This window comes from Gouania willdenowi, unplaced genomic scaffold, assembly GCF_900634775.1.
Source record: "Gouania willdenowi unplaced genomic scaffold, fGouWil2.1 scaffold_85_arrow_ctg1, whole genome shotgun sequence".
Lineage (NCBI taxonomy): Eukaryota > Metazoa > Chordata > Actinopteri > Blenniiformes > Gobiesocidae > Gouania > Gouania willdenowi.
Window position 1 is genome coordinate 799879 of NW_021145250.1, and position 13277 is coordinate 813155.

A 13277-nucleotide genomic window follows, 5' to 3' on the forward strand; every position below is an offset into this window, starting at 1 on the left:
TTAAAAAAGTACAAGTACCCATAAAATTAACTCAATTACAGTAATGTGAGTAATTGTTATCTATTACTTTTACCTCTGTTTTTCATAATTACTTTAGTGTGTTTTTACATTTATCGTCTCATTTATTAATGATTATTAACTCTGATGTAATTAGTTAGAATTATTTTTTATTGCGCTGACAATAACATCTATCCTCCATACCTGCCTATCCTACAGGAGAACCTTCATCACCATCAGCATCTAATGAACCTGTTCACCAGGAATACCACACACTTGTTCTACCCGTGGGAACAGAAAGAAAGACACGTTTGACCGGGAAAAAGTATTTTTAGTTCCATTATCAGTTTGGTCCCACTGGGAGGAGGATGATGAGGTTATATCTCCTCTGGTAACAGGAGGTCAGTGTCCTCCTCAGGTCACGTCTGATTGGCTGAGGAGGACCAGTGTGTGTGTGTGTGTGTGTGTGTGTGTGTGTGTGTGTGTGTGTGGCAACGTGGGAGAAAAGAAGAAGCGATCACTGAAAGACAAGGGTAGACACACAGAGAGGAAGTGAACACACACACACACACCATTATTAGTAATGAAGCTGCTTCACATCTTCTCAGAGAAAAGAGGAGAACATGCATCATCTTCACTCCTCCAAACACTGAAGCAGACGAGCTCAGAGAAAAGGTACAAACTCTGATTTATTCACTAATTTTACTTTATGATTTCACCTTTTTTCCATCACACATAAAGTCGTCTCCTGCTCTTTATCTGTTTCTGAACGTGTGGTATAGTAACATTTAACTCATTTTTCTTTTATATGAGACAGAAATTCATGTAAAACAGCATGTTCTATATCATTGTTAAAAATATGTACACATGAAAAATAAATCTAAATGTTAATTCTAAATGTAAATGTTAAATCTAAATGTTTATTTCTAAATGTTATTTCTAAATGTTATTTCTAAATGTTATTTCTAAATGTTATTTCTAAATGTAAATATTAAATCTAAATCTCAATGTTAATGTAAATGTAAATGTTTAATCTAAATATTATTTATAAATGTTTGAATCTAAATGTAAATGTTAATTCTAAATATAGATGTTAAATCTAAATGTTAAATTGATCTCTTAATGTGAGTGTGTTGGCATCATTTTGTTGTTTTTCACATTCAGTATATTCTTCTTGTATTTTGTGGGTTTTTGTTGTCGTTTTGTGAATTGCAGGTAATATTCATTAACATTTTTAATTAAAATAAACATAAATCTCTATATTTTTAATGTTTTCATTGTTAATTTTCCTTTCTCTCTCTCAACTACCCCCTGTAGTGCCATTGCGTACCCCGAGGGGTACATGTACCCCCATTTGAGAAACACTGATATAGAGCATGCTTTTTTACATTAATTTGTCTCAAATGTGAGATAAATTAGCTAAATATTCAGAATATGTCAGCTATGAAACAGTGAGTTTTTACATTCAGCAGGAAAAAAGCTAAATGTTAAACTTGACCTTTGTGTGAAACTTAATGAAGATAAATCATGTTATTTTGGTGTTAGATGGAGGAGAAGTGAGTAAATGAGCAGTGGACAGTCTGTGACACCATGGGAAAAAAAACAAGGAAGTATTTCCACTTCCTCGTTCCTTCATGTTTGAAACCACATCACTTTAGGAAGTCCTGATTCATTAAGAAATAATCAATCAGACTCAGATATTGATCTGTTTTAAAAAATTCATCACTTTTGACTTATTTTTGACCCATATGTCAACTGCATCACATCAAAGCGTTCAGCAGATGCCTCTGAAGAAGACTGCCAGTTGACAGTTGAAACATGTCAGGAGATAAAAGTAAATTATATTTATATATTATTCAAAAATAAGATGAAAAGAACCTGCTGGAATTATTATGCGGAAGTCAAAGAAACATCAAAGCGTTCAGCAGACGCCTCTGAAGAAGACTGCCAGTTGACAGTCGAAACATGTCACGAGAGCAGGTAAATTTCCTGTAAAACATTTGTCTGAATAAATAAAAAGACAAAAATATTGCTGGAATTATCCTTGAGCCAGTGTCAAACCCAAGGTCCACGGGCCAAATCAGGTCTGCCTGGATGTCCAATTGGACCTGAAACTACAATTATTGTGGACAGAATCTATACCTAGTGTTAATTTTCACTAATTATTTTGAATGTAAGATATATATATATATATATATATATAAAAAAAACTCTTCCTCAACCTCTGCGGGCGGTCTCTCTTTTTTCCTCCAAGCTCAGGTCCTCTACCAGAGTTCTGGGGGCTTGAGGGTTCTTCAGTATCTTTGCTGTTCCTAGAACTGCACTTTTCTGGACCGAGATGTCTGATGTATTTCCTGGGATCTGCTGGAGCCACTCCTCCAGTTTGGGGGTCACTGCCCCGAGCCCCTGGTATTTCTCTAATATATATATATATATATATATATTTATATTATCTTACAGTTATTGGTGGAGAATTGCACCATAGTAGTAAACGTTAAAGGACGGTTGGGGTCCCTGAGGCTGAGGTATTGAGTGGAAAGTCCACCTATGTCTGTTATAGTTTTCACTAGACAAATTTGCATTGCTGCAATAATGCAAAAAATAATTACCAACTCATTCAGCTTTATGTGTTTATTATGTGTTTATTACCAATGAACTCACGTTTGTACACATTACCACAAGCTTAGACATATGCAGGCAGTACTCAGAGAGAATAAGTGCATTATGTTTAGTCATAATCAGTTATTTAAAGTCAGAGTTACAGTGTGCAGAGGAAGATTTGATCCAGGTTCCTCATGATGTCTGCTCAGAGCAGGATCTCATCACACTGAGTGAAGCCACACACAGAAGTCTGAGGGTAACAGTCCTAATGCTAAGCATTCCCACTAAACGTATATAATCATAGGAAAGATGAAGATTGTAGCAACATATACATTATGGCTGTAGCTGCAGGATTAAAGCTTTAACAAGAGTTTTCCTCAAAGTTCATGAGCAGCAGCTGTTACACACTAGCAGGACTAATCAAACACTAAGAATTACATAAGCAGCCAAATTTGTGTGAAAACCTTAAATTACATTAAAAGTAAGAGAGTTGGCATTTTACAAATGAGATATTATCATTGTCACTAAAAAGCAGAACAGTTTTATCTTTGAATGATGTAAATCAGTTAAGAGTTGCATTAAGTATGAAAAACAGTAAATTAAAAAAAACAAAAAATCAAATAAATAAATTTTGTCAGAGTGCATTAGACAGTGGGTAACATTTAGGTGATAAAATTGTGTATAGCAGTTTACAGTAAAAGTTTAAAACCTAATATTACATTAAAAGTATAGGTGTTTGCATCTCACAAATTAGATATCAGCATTTTCACTAAACAGTGGAACATTTTGACATTTGGTGTAAATAGGTTAGGGATTGGCAGAGTAGTATTAGGCCAAAATATGAACAAAGGATAAAAAAACAAAAATGGTCTTAAAAGTCATAAAGAACATCCACGGCCTGATTTCCTATCAAATGTTATCAGGGGGAGGGGCTTACCTTTTCCTACGTCCAGTCGGACTCTCGGCCTGGTCACTGGTTGATCAGGGAATCAGAGAAGAAAGTTTAGGTCCCGTTGCACCCCCGGTCTAACCTCTACTGTAGGTTAGAGGGTGGAGTTTAGGGGACGGTGACACTTTGAAGGAGATCAATTGGTTGTTTTTTAGGGGTAGTTTTCAGATTGGTTCGTGTGTAGAACAGAATGTGCTGTTGTGTGACTGAGGCTATTCCTCATAGAAAACTGAGCTTCTGATTAAGGTCCTGCAGCTCCAGACCACCACACCCTGCGTGCTGTTCCTAGAGTCGGAACCCAGGGGGGCCGTATACTCACTATCTGATTGACTAAGGCCTTAGTTATCACCGCTAGGTATCCAGCCTCAGTCAAGTCAATCAGACTGAAGAGTTGGTTGATCCTCTCAGGTTGGGGTGGTCTGGGTCTCTTCCAGCTCAGAGTGGTTCCTACAAAGTTTGCTTGGTTTTTTTTTTTTTTTTTTTAAATACTTTTTGTTGCCTAGACCTGGAAGATCATGGTAGTCTTGGCGGCTGCTGGTTGGTTCTTCCTGATGGTGGTTGGTTCTTCCTGGTAATGGTTGGTTCTTCCTGATCGTGGTTGGTTCTTCTTGGTGATGGTTAGTTCTGGCTTGTGGGAGGACCTCAATCTTCACTTGCAGTGCGTCCGTTGTCCTCTCGGTGGCTTTGTGTTTGGTGGTAGTCAATTCTGGTGCAGTCTTGTTCCCTCATGGTGTGGGAACATCTTTTCTTTCTTATTTTTGTTCCCTGGGCTCCAAAGAACTTTGAGTAGTTGATGTATTAAATATAATCTGTTTAGAGGTTGTTTTTATGTTCAAAGGTAGAATTTGAATTGTTTATTTTTTTTTTAATAAGCTCCCATCATGCTTTGCTGTTTTCAATTTTAATTTGGTGAGACAAATGTGTATTTTCAATGGTCAAAATTGTTGTATTTTTGTTTTGTAAATACACCTTATGTGATTTTTGTATGGTTGGTAAGTTAATATTTGACAGATTATTTGTTTGTTTGTTGTTGTTTCTGAACTCAGAAGTGATGTCCTTGTCTTTCCCTGTGGCGTCTGTTCCTCTTCTTTGTTGGTTTAGATCCCCTAATAAATGGTGAGTGTGTTTTATGTTTGGTCAATGTTGGTTAAATAACTGTAGATTTTTTTTGGATAGAGCTTTTATTTTATGATTGTTATTTTTTTTTATTTGGCAGTCTGTTAACTGGTCGTTTTTAGGTTGGGCTACTTCTTCTGTTTGGACGTCTGAGGGAGGTAGACTACATAGTGCATACTTAGTATACTTAGTGAAGTTTAGTGTGTTTGAATTCAAAATAAATCAAATAAAAATAAGCAAAGATGCTCTAGAATGAATCAAAAAATATTCGTAGTTTCTTGAAGGGATCTGGCGACCCTTTCCCAGTGTCTTGTGACCCCAAATGGGGTCCTGACCCCAAGGTTGAGAACACTTGCTTTACAGCATTCATCCCAGATAAACCTAACCATTAAACCCAGGGAGTGATAACAGACACAAAGTGACAGCTTTAGCATCGTGCTAGCATGATGCTAGCCTGTGATTTCCTGAAGATAACCAGATGGGTGATTACACACTTCCTCCATTACAGAGGACACAGCAGATAACAGCCGTGTTAATGTCTTTACATTTCCTTTCTTGTCCTTTATTGATCTGTGAATGAGTTCATTAAGTCTAATAACATGAAAGGAGCAGAGAAGCTAAACCACGCTGGTGTTTTCTGTTCTTTAGCGTGTGTGTGTGTGTGTGTGTGTGTGTGTGTGTGTGTGTGTGTGAAAAGGTCAAGCAGTGGGTGGTTCTGTTCCCGTTTCTGTCCGAGAATCAGCGGCAGAATAAGAGCAACACAGGACGACAATAACGACAACAACAATAGCAGAAGATAAACTTATCCTGAACTCAGTCCCAGTGTTTTTCTGACTAACGCGACTCATTTGATCAAATGTGGAACTAAAAAGTGTTGAGGTAAAGTGTGACTTGTTGATGTTGAACTTCCTCTCAGCGTCTGGTCAGCATTTCTGTATTTAATCTCTTTCTTGAACATCCGTCAAAAGGACTTTTAAGTCGTTTTATGTAAGACTCAACGATGCGTCTGCTGTACTATGAAGCAGGATATAAACACAAGGGGGCGGAGATTGCAGCGTCAGACCAATCACAAACAGAGAAACTGTGCAAACTCACAGTATACAATATGAAGAATTAAAATCCATAATTCAAACCAAAAACAACACTGTTGATGCAGAAAAAGCAGAAAGGAAGGAATGCAGGAATTGATGAGTGTTAATGCTTCAATTATTGAAATTATACAGTATAGCCTAAGTTACCATGGTGATTTAGCCTGATAAGACATTATCCAGCGTTGTAGTACAGGCCCCTAATGAATCTCTAGCAGAGCTATTATAACGAGTAAAATATCGGGAGGAGGAGCTACACACAGATGAATGTGATTGGTCAAAGCTGGATCTGATGGAGGAGCTGTTTGACAGGCAGGTGTTACTTGTCACAGCTTTACTCACAGATGGCTGTAGGTGGAGACATAGGAAAACATTCTTCTTCTTCTGGTCTTTCTCACAGACAGCCATCCGTGTGGTGTTTCTTATGTTCACATTTCTTTGTTTCTGAGGAGTTGTTTTTTTTAACCGTTTCTCTGTTTTTCAGCCACAAGATGCCTCCAAACGTCTCGTTCTCTCAGATACTGGAACCCTCCAGAGATGAGGTGGACATCGACGCCATCATGGACAACGTCAGCATCATCCTCTACACGCTCACCGTCGTCTTCGGCATCACCGGGAACTCCCTGGTGATCTACGTGGCCGGATTTAAACTAAAGGTGTTTCACACTCAAACTAAAATAAGAGTTAGAATACTTTAAATACTGTATGTGTCCATGTATAGATGTGTTCATCAAAGAGTACTGATATCTACTCATGTAGAACTACTGTTACTTGATTGAAATTGTACTCGAGTTCAAGTGAGTCATGCATAAAATACTGAAGTACAATTAAAAAGTAACTTAATTAAATAGTAGTCAAAGTAAAAGTTACTCGTTACTTTCACCCTCATGTAAACATTTCATGTATAAACTTAAAAAAAAAAAAGATGAAATCTTGCACATTTGGAACTTAATTAATTTTCCACAAAGGCATCTGTATAAAATAACATATGACAATAAATATTGTCATATTGTACAGTTTTTTTTTAACAAAACAAAATAACACTAATGAATTAAAATCAAATGTAAAACAAATTCCCAGGCTTTAGGTATAGATACATTTAAAACTGAGAAAATAACCTCCATTCAATAGTGTTTTGGTGTCGTACATTATCTTTAATCTGATTGGTCGATTATGATGTGATGCAATATGTTTAATCTGATTGGTCGATTATGATGTGATGCATTATGTTTAATCTGATTGGTCGATTATGATGCGATGCATTATCTTTAATCTGATTGGTCGATTATGATGTGATGCAATATGTTTAATCTGATTGGTCGATTATGATGTGATGCATTATGTTTAATCTGATTGGTCGATTATGATGTCATGCATTATGTTTAATCTGATTGGCTGATTATGATGTGATGCATTTGAAGGATGTCTGGTCATTTAATTTTTTTGTAGTTTCACAATGTCCGTTGATCATTTTAAAACAAAACAATAATAATTTACTCAGTAATGGTTGGGTGAAGAAATGTAACTAATTACTTCTTTTAAAACATACTTAAGTACAAGTAAAATGACTGATTTTGAATTATACTTAAAAAAGTACAAGTATCCATAAACCATATAAATGACCGTAACGTGAGTATTTGTAATCTATTACTTTCACCTCTGCTGTTCGATGTGAAATGAATGTTGTTCTTTCTTTCTTTCCGTCCTCAGCCAAAGGTCACCAACGTGTGGTTGGTGAACCTGGCCGTGGCCGACCTGATCTTCTGCTTCACTCGTGTTTTCTCGCTGACTAAGAAGCTGTTCTTCGACCATTGGCCGTTCGGCCTCTTCCTCTGCAAGTTCAACGGCTTCTTCAAGTACGCCAACATGTTCTGCTCCGTCTTCCTGCTGTCGGTGATCAGCCTGGACCGAGCGCTGTGCGTGTGGCGGCCCGTCTTCACCAAGCGTAGGCGCACGCTGCGGGCGGCGCGGGTGGTCGCTGCATGCGTTTGGGCCGTGTCCGTGGTCTTCAGCGTCCCCTACTTCCTCCACCGACAGGTTTACGTGGGAAAGAACAACATGAGTAAGTGTTCGGTGGATAAGAAGGAGGCGGCCGAGGGCATCAACAGCACCAAAGTGGCGCTCTACACCGTTCGCTTCCTGTGTGGCTTCCTCCTGCCCTTCATCGTCATCCTCACCTGTTACGTCCTCGCCGGACTCGGCATCCGGCGAACGCGCCTTTCCAGGAAGTCCCGCCCACTCCGCATCCTGGCGTCGCTGGTAGTGGCGTTCTTTTTGTGCTGGGCGCCGTACCACTGCCTCCTGCTGGTGAAGATGGTGCACAGCAAGAACGTTGTGGTGAAGATCTGGCACCCGGTGGCGAAGGGCGTGGCCTATTTTAACAGCTGCGTGAACCCGCTGCTCTACTTCTGCATGGGGCTGCAAGTCAGGGGGCGGGGCCGCCAGAGTCTGACCGCCGTGTACCGGCGAGCGCTGGCCGGCGACGGTGACGGGCCCACGCAGTCTAACGAGCGCTCTGTGGACGACAGCGGCTCTGTGGAAACTGGGCGGAGTCAGAGGACAGAGGGCGTGGCTAAAGTTTGATCACTGAACGTCATTCATAAAGATTTATCTCCATTTCTGTGTGTTTTGGTTTGAAAGCTTTAGTTTCACTGCACATTGTTTATAACAGTGGTTCTCTAACTTTTTTTAAAAAAAATCTAAAGTTCCCTCTTACCCCCCCCCCCCCGTCAAAATCTAAATGTTAAATATAAATTTAAATTCAAATGTTTAATGTTAAATTTAAATGTGATACGTGAAACTAAATATTTAGCTAATGTGCAAATTCACCAAATCAATTTAGCATTTATGCATTAAGATGTAGATTTAGATTTAGCATTTAGATTTAATATTTAAAATATAAATTTAACATTGACAATATATTTATTTCTAAATATTTGTTGTTATATTTGTTGCTAAATGTTACAAAAAATTCACTGCTGCTTTTAGCATGCACAACTTTAGAATTGGCGCACCGTGTGTGTGTGTGTGTGTGTGTGTGTGTGTGTGTGTGTGTGTGTGTGTGTTTTATGATATTTGATGCTTAGTAACCGTCCTGTCTCAGTGAGTCGTACGGTTGAGTTTTTTCCCGCACTGTTCACAGCTGTTGGGTGTTTGTTCTGCTGATTAGTTTCTCCTATTTATGACTGTTGTTTGTCACTGTAAATGCTGCTGAAAATAAAAGGTTCTTAAAGTCAGAGGAAACCAAACTAACCATGAACTGAACTTTTCCTTTAAATGTATTTAATAATTTATTATTGATCACATATGAAGTTAATCATTTGGTTCTTTTCCTTTTAAAAAATTAAATACATTAAAAACAAAAAAAGGTATTTTAATTAATAATATATATTCAGTGAACATTTGTTGGATCAACCAAACTTAAATGCACTGATTATTAGTGAATCACTGGGATTGTATTTACATTAATGCTTATCAGGCTTTTAATTAAGATGATTAAAATCTCATTCAATGATTTTGTTGGATTCTTCAATGTTTATTTGTTTTGTGCAACTCAAGGAGCTCAAAAATGTTTTGTAGCAAATAAATCTCTTGGTTATGGAAAAAAATTAAGAAATATTAAAATTGCTAAATTTATGATTTATGGCTTAATGCAGTGGTTCGCAACCTTTTCAGCCGGCAACAGCCAAAATAAAGATATATTATAGACATAGACACACAGATAGACACAGATAGACACAGATATAGACATAGACACACACAGATAGACACAGATAGACTCAGATAGACACAGATATAGACATAGACACACACAGATAGACACAGATAGACTCAGATAGACACAGATATAGACATAGACACACACAGATAGACACAGATAGACTCAGATAGATACAGATAGACTCAGATAGACACAGATAGACTCAGATAGACACAGATATAGACATAGACACACACAGATAGACATAGATAGACTCAGATAGACACAGATATAGACATAGACACACACAGATAGACACAGATAGACTCAGATAGACACAGATATAGACATAGACACACACAGATAGACACAGATAGACTCAGATAGACACAGATATAGACATAGACACACACAGATAGACACAGATAGACTCAGATAGATACAGATAGACTCAGATAGACACAGATATAGACATAGACACACACAGATAGACATAGATAGACTCAGATAGACACAGATATAGACATAGACACACACAGATAGACATAGATAGACTCAGATAAACATAGATACAGAACACAAAGACATGGAGAAACATAGACATCTTCTTCCAGCCACCTGTGCGAGGCCTTAATCTATTAAACTTTGCTAATGAATAAACCCCAGTGATATTACACTAGTCTTGTTGTTTCTCCTCAGAGCTGTTCAGTTAAAAGATCAGGAAATAATGTAGAGGCAAAGCTTACACAGCAGAACACAGTATTAATGTTGGCCTGAGGTCATATCTGCTTTATAATGACATGTTGTCAGGAACAGACACGCTGCAAAACTCGCTCTCAATCAACATTTACAATATTACGCTTCACTTAAGCGTTGTGTTATATAATCTACCCACTTGTGCTTTATTAGTTTTGTTCTGTTCTAGGTGACAAACACTGTGGTTACAGAACGTGCACTGATAGTTTGGTCTTTATGAAGTCGTTCATTAAGCAAAGACTGCGTTAGCTGCAAGAAACACGTCCCGGTTCCTTTTTTTTCTCCAAAACTCAACAACAGATTAGATTTTTCTCTCAGTCTGTGAAGATAAAAATAAGAGTCTGGACTTGTTTTCAATGGGTTCAAAACCTTAGCTTTAGAAAAACAAGAGGACGACACACGACTAATGCTTTTAACACGTACTGCTTTTGTGTGTTCAACATCATGGACTGCTCCAGAAGCCCCTCCCCCTCGTAGAAGCTCCTGATGAACAGGTCCTGATACAGACCGTGGACAGCACCAGTCTGAGCCACCAGGACACGCAGACCCTGGAAACAGACATTAGGTTCTTGGTCTTTTCAGCTACTTTAAGGTAGAAATACACTGTGATTTTTTCAATCGTTGTTCTCAGCTCTAGCTCAAATTGTGCGACTGTAAGAGTCTGAATGTGCGCAACTCACGAATCATGTTCTCACACTATACGGACCGACACGACACGTCAGGGTCTTGTTTCCGGAAACGCTGTTCTATGGCGGTTCTACTGTGTTCTACAGAGGTTCTATGGTGTTCTACAGCGATTCTACAATGTTCTACAGCGATTCTATAATGTGTTCTACAGAGGTTCTACTGTGTTCTACAGAGGTTCTATGGTGTTCTACAGCAGTCCTACAATGTTCTACAGCAGTCCTACTGTGTACTACAGAGGTTCTACTGTGTTCTACAGAGGTTCTATGGTGTTCTACAGCAGTCCTACAATGTTCTACAGCAGTCCTACTGTGTACTACAGAGGTTCTACTGTGTTCTACAGAGGTTCTAGCAAAAAAACACACACACAAACAAAGAACAGATTAGTGAGCATGTGTAAGAATTATGTGCATTAAGGGCATAAGAAAAAAAATGGATTTGGCAATATATCGCAATATTTCACCACGCGATTATTATTATCGATCCAAATAAATGTCCAGATCGGGTTTTATTTAATCATGTTTTTTAAAAAAAACAACATTTAATTGTGCTAACATCTGCACACAAACACCTGGTCACTATGTGTCAGAACATTCTCTTTGTTTTTAAAGTCTGGTCATTATTTATTGTTAAAATTATCTACAAACTGCCTAATATGACCAAAAACCATCTTTGTAATGTAGTTCTTTAGTGTAGATATCAGTTTATCTGAAGGGAAAGATGATATTTATTAGGAAGGATGTGATACATTATGCATGGGCTTCTATAAAGTTTGTGCCTCAATAAGGAAATAAAGATTAAAACGAGTGACACACATTTTATTGTTTTTGCAGGAAAATATGACAAGTTCCATTTTCTTCTGTTTACACAATAAAACCTGTCTGTACTTTACTGTAAGAATAATAATTATTTTAACTATGGCGCTTTTATTTTTCCCTTTAAATGCCCTTTAGACGTGCACGTGTCAGGAATGTTTAACCACAGTGGAAAGATTAACGTAGTTATGATTCAATAACAGGCTCATTAGTAGGAAACGTTGTTTGAGCTGAAAGTGAAGCAGGGTTTGGTTCAGAAGAGTTACAGTGAGTCAAATACAGTAAATAGTCTGATTATTACACGCTGTGCTTTGTTTAGCTTGACTTCATTAAATGTGATTCTAATCTTAGTGATTATAAAACAATCATCATCATGTGTCAGTGAGTAGAAAGTAGAAAGAATGGACACGAGAATTAGGTTTAGGAGGTTTTTTGTGGTTTCAACATTTTAAAAGGATCTTCTACTGTTTTTACAAATGTGATTTAAAACCTTTAAAATGTCCTTATTAGTATAAGCATTATTATTATACATCATATTTGTTTAATTTCCTTCTAAAAATGGGACTTCTTTACAGTTTAGTCTGTGTTTTTTCATCTTGAAATCATGTGATTGATGATGTCACATGACCCCACTGCCTGTAAACATTCTATTGTTTTTTATTGGAGTGAAATATTCAGCCTGATTTTTACATCATTTAGTGGCTTTTGTGGAAAATGCAACAAAAAAAAAACTCAAAAAGACTGGAAAAAAACAACAAAAATGTGAAAGGACTATTGGTTTAGTAATTTAATGTTTAATGTTGTATTTCTTATATATATTTTATATTTTCACAATCCAGCAGTTTGGTCAAAACCTGTTTGTGTTTAAGCTTTATAAATACATTAGAAGTAGAAATAAAGTGTGTGACACAACAATTTACTGAATCATTTTTCCTGGAGGCAAATATCTCTGGAGTCAGATTGAACCCATGGTAGAACGTGTTTGTAATGTTTGAGAAGAATAGTGAAGGTTAAAGATGTTCTTTTTATTTGTTTTGTTTTGTTTTTGTGAGTGTGTAGTTATTTTGTGTACTATTGTTGTAAATGTGTGTCGTGTCCTTGATATTTAGGTTTTTTTTAAGTCATTTTTTTTTAGTTTCTATCTTTTTTTTACAGTATATTTCTATTTTGTGTTTACAAGGAAACATCAAGATTAAACTTGGTTCAGTGACAATGATTTACTGTATCTAAAACCATAATTTCCTTATTTAGCGTTCAGTAATTGATTCTGTGTCATGTGTCAACATCTTCCTGATTGTAGTATTATAATCATTAACAAAGACTAATAATAAGGGTCAGGTTATAATAACAGGTTGGTTATTTCTGTTACAGAGCAAACATGACTAAAAACATACAAATGCCTGTTCAATGATGTGAATGTACGGGAATATTTTTGACCACCTGGGAATGAGAAATATGATGATTATATTGATTTCACCGCACATCATCATCACATTAATGCAGTGTATCATTAGAAATAATGATCAGCATTAGTCAGACTTTTCAGATTTAGACATTTGTGAGAAAACAGA

At 37.1% G+C, this 13277-nt stretch overlaps 1 protein-coding gene across 1 annotated transcript; it reads left to right on the forward strand.

Annotated features, from left to right (window-relative positions):
- The first annotated feature begins 257 nt into the window (after positions 1 to 257).
- Positions 258 to 8334, forward strand: LOC114460905 (C3a anaphylatoxin chemotactic receptor-like). Its single transcript, XM_028442776.1, has 3 exons — positions 258 to 672; positions 6236 to 6407; positions 7462 to 8334. The coding sequence occupies exons 1-3, from the start codon at positions 581 to 583 to the stop codon at positions 8332 to 8334; spliced, it is 1137 nt and encodes a 378-aa protein (XP_028298577.1). The 5' UTR covers positions 258 to 580.
- Positions 8335 to 13277: the final 4943 nt, after the last annotated feature.

Excerpts from the sequence above, each read along its gene's own strand:
- LOC114460905 (XM_028442776.1), top strand. The coding sequence starts at position 581 with ATGAAGCTGCTTCACATCTTCTCAGAGAAAAGAGGAGAACATGCATCA. Across the intron at positions 673-6,235 it reads CAGACGAGCTCAGAGAAAAG|CCACAAGATGCCTCCAAACG; the intron begins GTACAAACTCTG and ends TCTGTTTTTCAG. Across the intron at positions 6,408-7,461 it reads TGGCCGGATTTAAACTAAAG|CCAAAGGTCACCAACGTGTG; the intron begins GTGTTTCACACT and ends TTCCGTCCTCAG.